Source organism: Gekko japonicus, unplaced genomic scaffold (genome assembly GCF_001447785.1).
Source record: "Gekko japonicus isolate JY-2015 unplaced genomic scaffold, Gekko_japonicus_V1.1 scaffold1828, whole genome shotgun sequence".
NCBI lineage: Eukaryota > Metazoa > Chordata > Lepidosauria > Squamata > Gekkonidae > Gekko > Gekko japonicus.
This window is the reverse complement of record NW_015176028.1, coordinates 183,895-200,458: the sequence shown is the minus strand read 5'-3', so window position 1 is coordinate 200,458 and position 16,564 is coordinate 183,895. Positions and strand designations below refer to the sequence as shown.

Below are 16,564 nucleotides of genomic sequence, written 5' to 3'. Positions count from 1 at the left end.
GCTAAGTTTCTGTTTTGTGTCCGTACAGGTAATACATTTAAGGCACATGATCAACACCAACGTATCCTACTTCTGAAATCCTACCCTCTGTCCAGTGTTCCCTCTAAGCTGAGTTAGTGTGAGCTAGCTCACAGTTTTTGAGCCTCTGGCTCACACATTTTTGTCTTGGCTCAGGAAGGATGGCTCCAGAGCAAACTAGTTTATCCAGCAGCCAAATCTCTTGCTCACAACTTTAATGCCAGTAGCTCATAAAGTAGAATTTTTGCTCACAAGAGTCCACAGCTTAGAGGGAACATTGCCTCTGTCCCATGCAAAACCTGGAAGAAAATCGCTCTGGTTTCAGCTGATAAAGCCGTTCATCCCTCCAACAGATGCTGAGTTTGGAAGTGATATCATTGTAGTTCGTTCACACAATAAAAGATACAATTATCCCTAGATGACTGATTTCTGTTTATTCACTTCTCACATACCCTGCCTTTCTCTCCAGTGGGGACCCAAAGGGGCTTACATGATTTGCCTCTCTTCCATTTTATCTTCACAACAACTCCATAAGGAGACCCAGTTTGGTGTAGTGGTTAAGAGCGTAGACTAATCTGGGAGAACTGGGTTTGATTTCGCACTCCTCCACATGTAGCTGCTGGTGTGACCTTGGGTCAGTCACAGTTCTCTCAGATCTGTTCTCTCAAAAGTAGTTCTCGAAAGAGGTCTCTCAGCTCCCCTACCTCACAGGGTGTGTGTTGTGGGAAGGGGAAGGGAAATGGATTGTAAGCCACTCTGAGACTCCTTCAGGTAGTGAAGGGTGGGGTATAAATCCAATCTCTGCCACAGTCTTACCCTGTTCTCTCAACTAGAGATGTAGTTAGGAACCCATCTCTGTCTCTCCTCTTTCCTGTTAATTCCTAAATAAACTGTTGCTGTGTTAATTACTGCCAACAGGGGTTATGGGCCCAGATTAAGCACATCTCTGATTAAAGTTAGAGAGATCGCCGGAGGCTCTTGGCACAAGCAGGTGAGAACAAAGGAACAAAAATGGTGACCTCCTGTGATGCACAGCACGGCCATTTGATTGATAGGCTCACAGAGAACAATTATCTGATTTGGAGAGAACAAAGAGTCACCTTCTTGAAACAGGATTATGGGATGTTATCCAGGATGCCCAACAAGGAGATGGTGACCTGGCAAAGCAGAGAACCTGGGACTCCAACCATGAAAAGGCAAGAGGCACCACAATCAAGGGTTTAACTGACAGAAATGTGTTAAGAGTAATTCAGATGCCAACAGCCAAAGCTGTGTGGTGTGAGCTGTAAAGGCTGCATTGTAAATTCCTCATTAAAGAGCCAGCTTTATCTACAAAAGAAACTTTTCAGTATTAAGATGAAAGAGGGAGGTAATTTACATCATCATCTGGACAAGATACTTGGATTGGCTGAGCAACTGAGGAGTTCAGGAAAGGAAATTCTTGATCAAGATCTGATTGTATTACTATTAATAAGCCTACCAGAGTTATATGAAAATATAGTGTCTCAGATTGAATCTAAGAGTAACCTGTCCCTCACAGAAGTTATAAATCAGCTTGAGGAAACATCCAAACACAGACAATTTGAAAAGTCTGACAAAGAATTTAAACCAAATGGCTTTGAATGTAAATACAAAGGTAGGATCGTTTGTCACCTCTGTGGGAATCCTCCCATATTAAGAGGAACTGCATTAGCTTTAAACAAAGAGATTGCCTTCCCTAGAGAAATAAAAGGGGGAAACTCCAAACAGCCGCCATTAAAGAAAAGTTTTATATTAACGTAAGGAGCACATAAAGTCATATTTGGTATCTGGACAGTGCCTGCACAACCCACATGTGTGCTCATAAAGATTTATTTGAAACGTTAGATTAAGAAACAGCAGAGACATTAAGTGTTGCAGATGGATGGTCTATAATGGCAGAAGGTATTGGCTCAGGAACCATAAAATGCAAACTCCTTAGAGGAGAGAGCCAAGACATCCTTGTTAAAGACTGCCTTTATGTCCCAGAACTGGCAAATAATCTTGTTCCTGTGAGAGTACTTGTGAAGAAAGGCATGGCTACTTCTTTTGGAGAAAAAAAGCTATGTCAGACAGAGGGGGCAGCTAATTGCAACTGGCAAAGTGCATCAGGATTTACATGTTCTTGAAACTTAAATGCAGAAAGCAAACTTTACCAGACATTGTGATCACAACAATTGCTCCTGGCTATGGCACAGACGTTTGGGACACAGAGACAATTATACAATTAGCCAACTTGAAAGCCAAATTTTAACTAAAGGCATACGGATGAGCAAATGTGCTGTTGAAGGAAAATATATTCATTGCATTCAAGTGAAGGGGTGAGACCTAGCTTTAACAAAAGGCATGAGGCAAGCCAGATGCAGTGAACCATACAGCTGATACACAGTGATGTTTGTGGACTAATGAAAACTCAAACCCCTAGTGGGAATAAATATGTGCTGACTTTTATTGATGACTTTTCAAGCAGTACACCATTTGAACTGTGGTAAGGGCACACCCGAGTGCCACATGATGGAGTGAGCTCCCGTCTCTGGCCCCAGCTCCTGCCAACCTAGCAGTTCGAAAGCAAGAAATTGAGGTCAGCCCCTTCTCTCCTGTTAGGTGTCATTCCTTGTCTATCTCCAGATTACTCCTTTTAGGGCAATTTCCCCCTTCTTTGCCAAAGTGCCACACTCGGTCTTACCCTCTCTCTCAGCTAGGGGTGTAGTCAGGAACCTCTCTCTTTCTCTCCTCTTTCCTATCAGGTATGTCAATTCCTAAATAAACCTTTATCTACTCTTTAATCAGTTGTGCACAGCTGCTGTGTTAATTACTCTGCCAACATTCACAACCCACATCTCCATTGATTCTGATGGGGGAGGAGGTAGAGGACACTCTCAATTGGCAAAACAGCTCAATTATAAAATGTTTTGCTGACTTCAGGCGGCTGAGCTACAGTTGCAATCAAAGTACTGAACTGGTTAGTAAATAAGAGTTTTCCCTCCATCTGTATCTGAAACTCAAGAGAACAAGCAGCCAGGTCAAGTGAAGCTGTAAGAATATAAAGTAAAGGTTACAGTACTGAACTGGTTAGTAAATAAGAGCTTTCCCTCCATCTGCATCTGAAGTTCAAGAGAACAAGCAGCCAGGTCAAATGAAGCTGTAAGAATATAAAGTAAAGGTTCCCTTGCTCGAAAGCCAGTCGAATCCGACTCTAGGGTTGCGGTGCTCATCTCCGTTTCCAAGCCGAAGAGCCAGCGCTGTCCGAAGACGTTTCCGTGGTCATGTGGCCAGCATGACTAAACACCAAGGTGCACAGAACGCTGTTACCTTCCCACCGAAGCGGTCCCTATTTATCTACTTGCAATTTCTTGCTTTCGAACTGCTAGGTTGGCAGGAGCTGGAACTAGAGACGGGAGCTCACTCCGTCATGCGGCACCCGGGTCTCGAACTGCTGAACTACCGACCTTTCACAGCCTGCAGTTCAGCGTCTTAACAATGTGAGCCACCGCAGCTTCTTTTTGTAAGAATATACAGCATCCTAATTTAGGGGATTTGTGCGCATGTGAGAAGTGTCATCAAATCGCAGCAGAATTACTGCGACCTCTCATGGGGTTTCCAAGGTGAAAGACGCAATCCCGGACTTCCTTTGGTGGTCTCCCATCCAAGCACTAACCGGGGCTAACTCTGCTTACCTCCCAGGACCTGACCAGGTTAGGCTAGCCTGGGCCATCCAGGTCAGGTTTAATCCATCCTGGTTCCATGAAGCCATGATGTAAACAGCCCTGGTCAGCCTAATCCCGTAAGATCTCAGAAGCTAAGCAATGTAGCTAAGCAGTCAGCCCTGGTCAGTATTTGGACGGGAGACCACCAAGGAATACCAGGGTCACTCCATATAAATTACGCTTAGATCAAAATCCTAATATAACCTTGGATGTTGCAAGGATTTTTTTATTCCTTTTGTCTTTTGGGAAATAAACAGAGGTTACGAATGAAATTTCAGATTGTTCTACTGCTCAGGGCATTGAGTTACAGAGCTCTTATTAGACAAAGGAAAGGAATACCAAGGTCGTCACACAGAGGCAGGCAATGGCAAACCACTTTTGAACGCCTCTTGCCCTGAAAGCCCATGGGGTCGCCTTAAATTGGCTGCAACTTGATGGCAAAAAAGAAAAAGTTCCATGAATGAACGGATAATGAACAAAGCAGGGCCCCCCCAACAGTACATACTTCTCCGCCAGCTCCTCAATGAAGACCGTCACCATAGTATCCTGCCCAACATCCTGTATGTGGGCATTGTAATATTTCCCCCCAGTCTCTAGGCGTACCTGAGGGAGGTAAAAGAGACCCGAGGTGAACCCAAAAACAGAATGCAGTCCTTTGCAATCTACTTCCCCCAACCAGATCCTGACGAAGGAGCTCAGAGTTAGATCTTATTAACTTGCCACAGGCCACAACGGCAGCACCATACTGTATTACAAACTGCGTCATTATTTTTTTTAAGAAGAAAAAGAAACAAAGCAAACCACACAGCAGCACCATACTATATTACAAACTGCGTCAATTTTTTTTTATTAAAGAAGAAAAAGAAACAAAGCAAACCACACACATTGAGAACTATAAAGAAGCACACGCAAACCCCTCCAACTCTGTTCAACCGTATTTTGGCCTGGGTTTTTCAAAAGAGCAGTCCCTTGTGCCTATGCCCCCACTTTGAGAACAGAACAATTTGTATGGGAATCTGCTCAGGAATTGGGAAAGGGCCGTGGCTCAGTACCACAACATTCGCTTGGCATGCAGAAGGTCCCAGGCAGGATCCCTGGTACCTCCAGTTAAAAGGATCAGGTCATAACTGATGTGAACTCTACCTGAGACCACAGAGAGCCACTACCAGTCTGTCTGTGCGGGCAGCACTGACCTTGACGGATCAACAGCCTGGTTCAGTACAAGGCAACTTCATGTGTGACCCTGGCCTTAAATACTAGGGATGTAACCCCTACTTGATAAATTATACCACCTAGCAATGCTGAAAGTTCCAGAGTTTAGGCCATGACCTGGCAGGGGAAGAAACTGATGGGAGACAACTGAGGAATGTTTTAATGCCAGGTGAAGATCTTTGTATGTTTTAATGCCAGGAGAAAGTCTGCTGGGGATAGCTTAAGCTTTAGACACCCTGCTCTCTTCAGGTCAAGCAGCTGACCCCTGGTTTTTCACACACAGGAACTGGGACACACAACTGGGGCGATGGCTGCCACCACTTCGTGAAGGAGAGGAGAAGGCTGAAGAACAAGATCAGAGGTCGACACACATGCTGAAGATATAACAGCATCTCTCCAATGGTGTGGATAACAACGGGGCCCCAGGAAGATCTTCTACATCACCACGTGGCACTGATACCACCGGACTTCCTTGGGACCAACTACAGGACAAGATCACCCCCAAAGAACTGACTGTTACCATCATGAGATTTATTCGGGGACAATCCTGTTTTCACGGAGCACTTTATTTTTATCTATGTTATTTAATGGTTTTATTGCTTTTATTATGTTTTATGTGGTCTCTGCCCCTTGTACGCCGCCCTGAGCCCGCTCGCAGGGAGGGCAGGGTAAAAAATGTCAAAAAGAAATAAATAAATTTAAATCGGGGCTAAAGATGGCTCCCGGATTTGATGTGGTGGGAGAGACTAGGGGATTAGATTATCCACTCGCTGTGTCCATCAATACCATTTCCCCCCTACAACTTCTACCTCCATGACTTCCTGTCTGAGGTAGACCAAGATCTCAACATCACATCACATGGAGAGGGAGAGGGAGAGGGAGAGAGAGAGAGAGCGCACATGAACATATAGGACAGGGTGGAAGATCTCAGTGGTGAAAGTCAAGGAGGCAGATGCTGACAAGCTTATAACCCCGTTGCATCCTGGACAACAGAGCAACAACACTACGATGCATCGGCTAGAACGCAAAGAGGAGTCAACCTGTCCTGGAAGGAGCAGATTCAGAGTCTGCAGCACTGCTGAATCCTGGCCTGCAGTTCAAGGCTCAGGTTTCCTCCACAGCACACAGCGCCTTTTATCAGCTGCGGCTGATGCATCAACTATGCAAGTCCCTCAGAAAGCATGATTTGGCTGCCGTGATCCATGCTCCGATCACATCCACTTTAGATTACTGGTAGTAAGCTCCATGAGAAGCAGCCTTTGAACACGGTCCACAAATTTTAATCGGTCCAAAATGCAGTGGCCAGGCTATTGCTGGGGCCTATTTTACAGGGCATGTCTCATCTGAGAGATGCGAACGTCTGGGCACAATTCACAGTACTTGTTCTTACCTTTAAGGCCCTAAATGGCTTAAGGAGAGGGTAGCTGAAGGATTGCCTTTTCCTGTACTGTCCAGCCTGACAGTTAAGGTCTCTCCCCAAAAGCCCTGCTCTCCGTGTTCCAAACTTCAGAGGTAAGGCAGGTGGCAAACAGAGACATGACTTTTTCAGTAGTGGCACCTCACCTGTGGAACGTCCTCCCCCTTGAGGCTTGCCTAGTGCCCAACTTCCAGGCAACAGGCCTAAAAATGTCCTTTCACCCAGGCTTAAATTAGAGCCTATCTTTTTAGCTGTTTTTGTGGCCTACTTCTAGCAAGAGGTCTGTTCTATGGATATTTCTATGCCGTTCTTAGCCCCCAGCTTGCTTTGTTTTCACACTGATAACTTTTTTTTAATCTTTAAGCTGTCTCTGAACAAGACTCTGAAGAGTGAGATGTGCTCTTCCTTAGACAGGAGAACTGTAGGACAGCATGTCTAAACACAGGATGGGAGAAATCAAACCCCACTCTACACAAGGAAGCCTGAAACCCAGAAGGAGGCTGCGCTTTAGGGAAGGTCAAAACCATTCTCATATTCAACTCCCCTTCACTTTTCCCTGTATTCTTTTTTCAATTTGCAAAGCTCAGCTCTCTGCTGATATTTTAAAATAATTTACAGCGCTGATTGACTTGAATACATGAACGTGCTAAAGAACTATTTCCCCAGTCCTGCGGGATCCCGAAACAGCCAACGGCAAGGCCTGCAGGTCAAGAAGAGGAGATCGACTTCCAGTTCAGAGGATGGAATGGATAGGAGAGCCCTGAACAAAGATGTGATTTTAATTGGTATCAACTTAGAAAGAGGATGGGCGTCTTGAGTCCAGGCCGCCAAAGTATTGGTTGTGAAAGGCCGATAAACAGAAACACCTCCAAGTTTGGGAAAAAAGCAGGAGCTGAAAGCTTCACAGTTTACAGACCCGTAGAAAGATGAGCTTTAAAACAGTTTCCCATCCTCTTGCCTGGTGGTTTGTTGCACTGATTACCAGTGTTCCCTCTAAGCTGAGTTAGTGTGAGCTAGCTCAGCTTTTTAGCCTTTAGCTCACAAATTTTTGTCTTAGCTCAGGAAGGACAGCTCCAAAACAAACTGATTTATGCAGTTGCCAAATCGCTCACTTACAACTTTAATGCCAGTAGCTCACAAAGTAGGATTTTTGCTCACAAGACTCAACATTGCTGATTACACATAAAACAGAAACTTGGGGGGAACACCCACATTACTTCGGGTGACTGTTCCAGGCTTAAGAAAACCCTTTTCTTCACACTGTACCCTTGACTGTAACAAATTATTTAGAAGTTGCTTCGAACAGGCTTTTATTAAGTCGTCTTACCTGACACTTGTCGCCTAAGTAATACTGTCTTCCAGCGAACACCAAATAATCTGTTTTTTGCAGTTCTGTAAAATAAATCAAAAATTAAAATGTAGCTGGGGCTCTGACATGCACTCTTGAATGTGATGCTGCGGCACCCAGCCTTTTTGAAGGACACCTTTTGAATTCTGACATGGTATGGTGAGTGCCGTCACAAAATGGCTGCCAGAGGAAGCAGAGTCAGCCACAAAATGGCTGCTGCCAGTTACCTTCAAAGATACAAGAAGAAGAAGAAGAAGAAGAAGAGGAGGAGATTGGATTTATACCCCGCCTCCCGCCCTTCACTTGGAGTCTCAGAGCGGTTTACAAACTCCTTTCCCTTCCCCCTCCCCACAACAGACCCCCTGTGAGGTGGGTGGGGCTGAGAGAACTCTGACACAAACTGCTCTTTTTCAAGGACAGCTGTGCCAGAGCTTGTGACTGACCCAAGGTCACATCAGCAGGTGCAAGTGGAGGAGTGGTGAATCAAACCCGGTTCTCCCAGATTAGAGTCTGCACACTTAACCACTACACCAAACAATCCTTGTGCTGTGGTGGCAGCTACTGCCAAAGCAACATTTTTAAAAAATCTGCACCACCAATCAACTCTCCAATGGCCACCCAGAAGCCTTGCTGCGTAAAAGCCCAGACTGACCCTGCCCACTTTCTAAGACCTGCAAGACGGAGCTGTTCCACCAGGCGTTTAATTAGGAGCCACCCCGGAGAGAATGCCCTGCCTCCTTGAAACCTTGAGGTAGCCTGAGTCACCTGCCTAATGTTAGACCCAGACCATCCACCAGGACAGCTTGGAAGTTGTGTGCCATCCAGTGACGGCCCCAGGTTTTTTCACCCACTAGGCAAGGATACATTCTGGCGGCCCCCCCCCACGCGGGACGGGGGTGGGCGCCACAGTGGGTGGGCCGAGGGGGCGAGCTAAATATGCATGCGGGGGGCGGGATTGCTCAAGGGGATGGAGAGGGGGCCTGTGCCAGGCTGCAAAAGGCGCTCCAAAGAGACCGCGGGGCAGGGGTGGCAGAGGGCGAGCGGCACTTGCCCCCACCTCTTCTCTTTCTGTCTGGGGGGCTGCAAAGAGGGGAGTCTCTTGCCAGGGACTAAGCAAGAAGTCGGCAAGGGAGGTTTCCTGTGCAGGGCAAGGAGGGGACAAGGCTGGCCAGAATGGCGCCCTTGTTGAGCCATCGCCCTAGGCGACAGTCTAAAATTTAACAATAACAGCCCGGCCCTGGCACCATCCCAAACGGAATACCAAACCGGTACCTGTATATTGGTTCCATCTGGATGTTAGGACCTTTTTAATGTCTTAATTATTAATTGGTTTTATGACTTTTACTATTTATTGTTATTTCTGTAGTTTTATCTCGCTGTTAGCCGCCCTGAGCCAGCCATAGCTGGGAGGGCGGGGTATAAATATAATAAATAAATAAATAGCCCTGAGTACCAGGAAAGGTGTTGGCAGGCGTCATTTTGGGGACCCCTGTGGTAGAATTTCAAAACTTCAGCTGAGAGAATGTTAAACCTAGAAGCCCCATCATAAAATCTGATGCACCAGCAAATTATATATATAAAGACACCTTTTAAAATAGTTTTCCATTACTTCAAAATTAACCCACTCTGAGCGTGCAGAGGCCTAATGCAGCCAGGTTTCCTTGCACATGCCCTGGGAGTTCAAGAGTGGCTGTCATACTCTCTCAATAGTGTAGTACATTATAGACAGTCGGGGAGTGCTGCTCTGCAAGTCAGTCCCGGACATCATTACTATGGTGGTGTGCATTTGCAGTGACTTCTCTCAATGACCACACAAGTGTATGCATGTCACACATGATGTATCTGGGTTTCCAGATGTGTGAACACTGGCATGTAATGTACGCTCACGTGACATCCCCACATTGCTGCACAAGGTGCCAATGAAACACCACAGTTTTCTGCAGCAACCAACTGGAGCCGCCCCAACGTGCAGAACTGCCCCCTTGTGTACTAGCTAGTGTAAGATACCTTTTCTGCTGTCTAACCACACATCAAATTCTATGTTCCGGTAGATCTCGGGGTCCAGTGCTTTCAACACCTTATAAGGAAAGGGCATCTTTGGGTTTTCACAAGGCTGCAAAGTTAAGATGGACAAGTTTAGAGCACAGGCACGACTAATCCTTTCCAACAGAGGTTATCATTAGGGCTGATTGGAATGGCCGGCTCTAGACCAACTGGGGCTCCCTTTACTCCAGAGGTTTCACTCCAGTGACGATCTGTTGACTTTCACGGGATTTCAAGGAGTAAAGTGAGGGCGCTCTTTCCCATTTCCCTTCTGTTCATAGAGACTGGGGATTTGTTAAAACCCCTAGGGTACACACTTGTGCGACCCAGAGACCCGGGGCAGAACAACCCATGTGTTGCAGCAACAACAACAATATTTTGAACTCCATCAAGACTGGAGCTTTGTGTGACAAAAAAAAAATGTTACGTGCTTTTCTGCTCTCAAAAGGTTGGCTTTATTATCTTTTTATTTCTGTGTTGCAATACATAGTTATGTTTTTTCTGAAACCCCCAAATGTCAGGATGACAGAATTCCACAGCTCCCCCCCCCCCCGAAGTCCACAGTCTCCATTGACTGAGGGGAATAGTAAAAGCCACCAAAATATGAAGCCCTCTTGACTGTAGGATCACCACAGTCTGGATTTCTACCTAAAAGGAGGGGGGCATTTGATCAAGAAAGCCCCCATAATAGAATTTATGATCATCCCCCCGTTAGAATCAAACAAGCCTATGCATTAGCTTTCACTTCAACAGCAACTGCAGAGTGCCACATATGGGAGTCTGCACCAAGCGTGAAATACCAGAAGATTGACTGCAAAGCCGTAAACAGTCGCTGCAACAATGAAGAGTTATATACTAGCTAGCAGCTTATTTCTGGGACTTGACTGGCTTTGACTTTGAGAATGTCACTCGAGACAGGTCAAGTGATTTCTGGATAAAGCCCGTGCCATTAGATAAAATCGAGGGAGGTAAATCCTATATTGAGTTCCAGTTTGTTTGGATTTTCATTCAAAGATGGCAGATGGCAGGCTCATAGAAACAGAACCGTTTCTCTCATGCATACACAACGGCCTGCCCCCTCCCCTATAGGCTTGGATGCTGGTTACTGTGCATCACTGTAGGAGAAAAGAAATGGTAATGAGTCTTAAGATCTGGGGGGGGCGGGTCTGTACAGCTCTTACATATCAGGAAACAGCTCTGGCTCTGTGTTTCTGGCTAGATGTATATTCAGGCCCAAATGTGTTTGAGAGATTCTGGACAATAAAAGCCAGGATGGAATTCTGACAGAAAATGACAAAGTGGGAGGGGACAGAGGAGGGCGTATTTGTGCATCGCAAGCAGCTCACTGAAACCAGAGGCATGTGCTGCCCGGAAAGGTGCATGGTACCTTCAGTGCAGCTTTCAGACAACTATAGTGTTCAAAAACCAAGTGTTATTTCTCCCCCCTCAGGCTTCTGTTTTCCTCACCTAGCAAAGCAGAACTTAGAAGGCCTGTACAGGTTTAGAAACAGTAGCAGAACACCAAAAAGAGAACCAAATTAAGGAAGGGGGGGGGAGATTAGCAAAAGGTGGTCCTGGAAACTCTTCTCTATTTCCCATGAAAGGGATTCTTGGGCACACAGGATTATCTTTGTCTTAAGATGTCAAACCTTTGCTTCTTCAGCGCCTTGTTTGCATTTGTCTGCTGGCAGGGTAGCCAGTTCATAGTTTTCCCAGTCTTCCACCCTAGGGAATGGGAAACACAGCAGATTTTCAGCACTCAACAGACTGTCTTCGCCCAGTGATGGAGAAAAACAGCCGGTACCTTTCCCAGAGTTTTGCAATGCAAAAATAGAAGCACCATGGCTCCACCAAGTGGTGAAATTCTACCAACAGTCACACGCAATTGTACTTCAATAAGAACAAGTACACAGAAGAACAAAGTTGGAGTCCAGCGGCACCTTTAAGACAAACAAAGTTTTATTCAAGGTGTGAGCTTTCGTGTGCTCACATCCTCAGACAATGAAGTGGAGATGTTTATTAACAGATCAAAAGAAGGACAGTTTACCCCTACTCTTAACAATTAAGAATATAATTGAATATGTAATGTAATTTGGAATAGTAGATTTAAATGTAATTCTCTGTTTTGGGGACAAGGAAAATACTCTACACAGCCAAGATGCTGTAAAGTTTACCTCCATGCTAGAAAAGGGACAGATGGGGTCTAAGGACTGGATTCTCACAATTTAGGTAAAGGTAAAGGTTTCCCTTGCTCGAAAGCCAGTCAAATCCGACTCTAGGGCTGCGGTGCTTGTCTCCGTTTCCAAGCCGGAGAGACAGCGCTGTCCGAAGACGTTTCCGTGGTCATGTGGCCGGCATGACTAGACGCCAAGGCGCACGGAACGCTGTTACCTTCCCACCGAAGTGGTACCTATTGATCTACTTGCAATTTCTTGCTTTCGAACTGCTAGGTTAGCAGGAGCTGTGGCCAGAGATGGGAGCTCACTCCGTCATGCGGCACCCGGGTCTCGAACTGCTGAACTACTGGCCTTCTGGTCTGCAGTTCAGCATCTTAACCAGTTGAGCCACCGCAGCCCTTCTCACAATTTAGGGCACATCAATTTCCAGTTCTGACATTTGTATTACCTATGTTGTTTTTTCCCCCCAGCTGAACCCAAACAGATGATAACCAGAAACCGAGCTTGTCATTCTTTTGATCTGTTAATAAACATCTTCACTATTTTGCACGCTAATTGAACAAGCCACCCTGTATATATACAAGTATGATCTGTAATTCCATTTCAATGTATCTGAGGAAGTACCGCTGGACTCTTTGTTCTATTACTTCAGACCAACACAGCTGCCCACCTTGAAGTACACAGAAGGTTAGATATGGCAGACTTAAGAATCCCATTTGAAAACTTTCAACTACCCAGGACAAAACCCATGTAACAAAATGCAGCCAGGGCTTGTAAAACAAAGCCCTTCAGAAGAATGGGCACTCAAGATCATATAGCGAGTTCACACAAAGACATGCCACATTTTGATCCCTGAATCCAAAGGCACATCATTTCAAAAGGCACCTCTTTTCTGAAAAATTCTTGTTTGATCTCTCCAGAAAGCAGTCGAAACTGGCGTCTTCACTTCCAACAGATGCACTATTTCTGTTTTTCTTGGCCCCGCTTCGAAACATTTCGACTGCAGTCCTCAATTCCTCTTCAGGCACATGGAACACGTTTTTGTACAGGATGTCATACAGCACAGCTGGGAAAGCAGAACGTGATTTTAAAAGAAAGATTTACACCCCAATGAGAAGCATTTCTAGTGTGCTAATTTTAATTCTTTTGACTGGTGGAAAATGCCTACAAGTTGCAGCTGACTGTTGGCGATCCTGTAGGGCAGTGATGGCGAACCTTTTAGAGATCGAGTGCCCAAACTGCGACCCAAAACCCACTTATTTATCGCAAAGTGCCAACACGGCAATTTAACCTGAATACTGAGGTTTTTCTTTAGAAAAAATAACTCATACATTAATTTAAGATTATCCAAACAAAGTAAGGAAAGCAATCCCAAATGCTTTCATTTACTTAAGCCCTGCCATAGGTTCGCCACCACTGCTGTAGGGTGTTCAAGGCAAGAGATGAGCTGAGGGAGCTTGCCATTGCCTGCCTCTTCACAGCAACCCTGCACTTTCGCAGTGGCCTCCCATCCAAGAAGTAACCAGGGCCAACCCTGCTTAGCTTCCAAGATCTGGCTAGCCTGCGCCATCCAGCTTAAGGCTATTCTTGTGTCTCCTGCCAATTATTTAAGATAACTGGGGAACCTGTTTGGGGCTCTGGCCAGGAGCTCCAGGTTTGCAGAAATCCCAAGGAAACGATATGCAAGATCCAGGCTTGCTTACAAGGAGATTTTAATAAGCAACGATCAAGTTTTCAGAAATTGCAGGCTGAGCTCCCATCCACTGGGGTCTCGAACGCACACACGCACAGCGAACCTTAGCCAGATCTCTAGATGAGATGCACAGCTAAAACCAAGCATCTTATACCCTAAGTGCTGGCTACGAGTCAAAACATCATTGAGCTATCCCAAACACAGGGGTGAAAACTAGTCAGAGGGTCAAAAATACTGATTTTACTGACCAAAATTCCAAAAGAACTGACCAAATACTGTCAAAAAACTGACAAATTACTGAACAATTTAATGTCAGCTTACTGATAAGCTAGCGTTTTAAATGTAAAACTAGGACTTCGTTAAAAATGATTATTATCTGGCCTCCACCATCCCCATAGTCAGTCCCATAGTTAGAGGTGACCCAGATAAAAGGATTGCACACATTTTTATTGAATTCCTTTAAGAATGGAGGACAATGTTTTCATTCTTGTACAAAATTTAAGGCAAAAAAAAGATTCCCTTTTAAAAATAATCACTTACTGCAGATAATAAAACAGCAAAACAGCAAAAACATATTAAAAACCAAACAAATAATTATGGCAACAAAACATAATTACTGTAAGGTAAGCCTGGTCTTTGCTTGTACTTTATCTTTTTTTTTTTTAATGAAAAAAGAACCGGCCAGCAGCCTGCCATCCTGGTGGAGGCCATGCCAGGCAGGGCATTGAACACCCTAGACCGATTGTCCTTTGTGATTTCAATGTCCATGCAGACGATGGACCTAGTGTCATCCGTGGTGGTGCTGGGACTCTCCCAATATGTAACGACTTCCACTCACCGGGCCGGACACACGCTCGATCTGATCTGCAGAGCAGAGGTCACAGTGGACCGGGTCACTGCCTCAGCAGTGCCATGGTCAGACCATCATGCCCTGAAGGCCCATCTGAATGTTTCACCCCAACCCCGTTTGGGTGGCGAGCAGATTTCAGCTTGCCCATGGAGCCAAATGGACCCTATGTGGCTTCAAATGGCCCTGTAGGATCTGATGCCCCCTAGCGGCTCGTTAGATGAGCTTGTGGAGGACTGGCACAGCTGACTCTTAGCAGCCATCAATGAGATTGCTCCCCGACGCCCTCTGCACCTTCACTCTAGGCTGGCTCCTTGGTTTATCCAGGAGTTGCGGCTGATGAAGCGAGGGCTAAGATGGCTAGAGAGACAGTAGCGGTACACCTGCGATGAAGCCACAAGAACATCTTATGGGACATTTATGAGATCCTATGAGATGGCAGTCAGAGTATTATGGGGCCACGATTGCATCTGCGAGCTCATGCCCAGCCCAATTATTTAGAATAGTTTGGCCTATGACTGCTCTGCCACAAGGCAGATCAAATGTTAGGGAATTGGACACTGGCTGTGAGGCCTTTGAGAGCTACTTTGCAGATAAAGTCCTGTCGCTCCACCGTGACCTCGAGGCTCCATGCACATCTTCTAGTCAGGTTATGGATTATTTCAGTCCACTCAGCCTAGAAGAACTTGACAAACTGCTCTTAACTGCACGCCCTACCATGTGCTGCCTTGACCCATGCCCATCATGGCTAATTAAAGCTGGCCATGATGGGTTTCGAGATGCCCTAAGGGAGATTATCAACAATTTCCTCTCGGAGGGACAGTTCCCACGGGCACTCAAGGAAGCTGTGGTTCGTCCCCTCCTGAAAAAGTCATCTCTGGATCTGGCCAAATTGGCTAATTACCGGCCGGTCTCCAATCTGCCCTGTTTGGGCAAAATAATTGAGAGGGCCATGGCAATTCAGCTACGGAGCTTTTTGGATGACACTTCCATTCTAGATCCTTTCCACTCCAGTTTCCGCCCAGGCACTGGTCGCCCTCACGGATGATCTCCGGAGGCATCTGGATCGGGGTGGATTGGCAGTGATGTTGCTGTTGGACCTGTTGGCGGCGTTCAACACAGTCGACCATCAGTTACTGATCCACCACCTCACCGACACTGGAATCCAGGGGCCTGCCTTACAATGGCTCACCTCCTTCCTCCAAGGTCGGGGACAAAGGGTGGCACTGGGGGAACAACTATCCCGAAGGCACCCACTGGATTGTGGAGTACTTCAAGGGGTTGTGCTGTCCCCAATGCTGTTTAGCATCTACATGGGCCCCTTGCCCAGACTGCACGGAGACATGGGCTGGGATGTCACCAGTACGCAGATGACACCCAGCTCTATCTGTTGTTGGGCAGCCGGTCTGACTCTAAACTGGAAGATCTGGACCGGGCATTACAAGATGTGACTGGATGGCTTAGGCTGAGCCGGCTGAAATTGAATCTGAGAAGGACAGAGGTCCTGTGCCTGAGTCGGGGCGGACCGAGGGTAGGGATCCCACTCCCGACTTTCAATTGGGCTCCGTTGGTGCCAACACCAGAGGTTAGGAGTTAGGGAGTGCTCTTGGATACCTCTTTAACAATGGAAGTCTGACTTCAACCCGGAAGATCTGGACCGGGCATTGCAAGCCGTGGCTGGTTGGCTCAGACTGAGCCAACTGGGCCAAAAGTTTTCTGCACTGCATCCACAAGCATTTTTCCCCCTTGTCCTCTTCTTCCATTGCTTTCTCAACTCCTTCTAGCATGAGCAGCATCATGTTGAATCCCACAATGCCCATCACCTCTACTTTCATTGTCAATGTCCATCACCTCTACTTTCATTGTCTCATGTTTTAAGAGGTTAATTATGTTTCTATACTTTGATATTTAAAAAAATCAAAAAAAAATAATCTATACTTTGTGGAAGATTTCACCAAATCACTTTTACTCTTAGGAACAAAGTCCTTAAAGTACTTCATAACTAAACAGAGAACAATCGGTCTTCTCACTGGGAAGTTGTCATGTTTCCCCAAAAATGCAGTAGTGAACACAGAAAAGCACAA

General features: G+C 46.0%; 1 protein-coding gene across 1 annotated transcript in view; it reads right to left on the bottom strand.

Moving 5' to 3' along the window:
* Positions 1-16,564, bottom strand: part of LOC107123373 (putative bifunctional UDP-N-acetylglucosamine transferase and deubiquitinase ALG13) — a 135,387-nt gene that overhangs the window by 66,625 nt on the left and 52,198 nt on the right. Inside the window, exons 20-24 of the mRNA XM_015426611.1 lie at positions 12,826-13,006; positions 11,413-11,488; positions 9,728-9,833; positions 7,700-7,764; positions 4,249-4,346 (exon numbers count right to left, since the gene is read on the bottom strand). Of these exons, the coding sequence (XP_015282097.1) occupies positions 4,249-4,346; positions 7,700-7,764; positions 9,728-9,833; positions 11,413-11,488; positions 12,826-13,006 (526 nt within the window). The remainder of the gene's footprint in view (positions 1-4,248; positions 4,347-7,699; positions 7,765-9,727; positions 9,834-11,412; positions 11,489-12,825; positions 13,007-16,564) is intronic.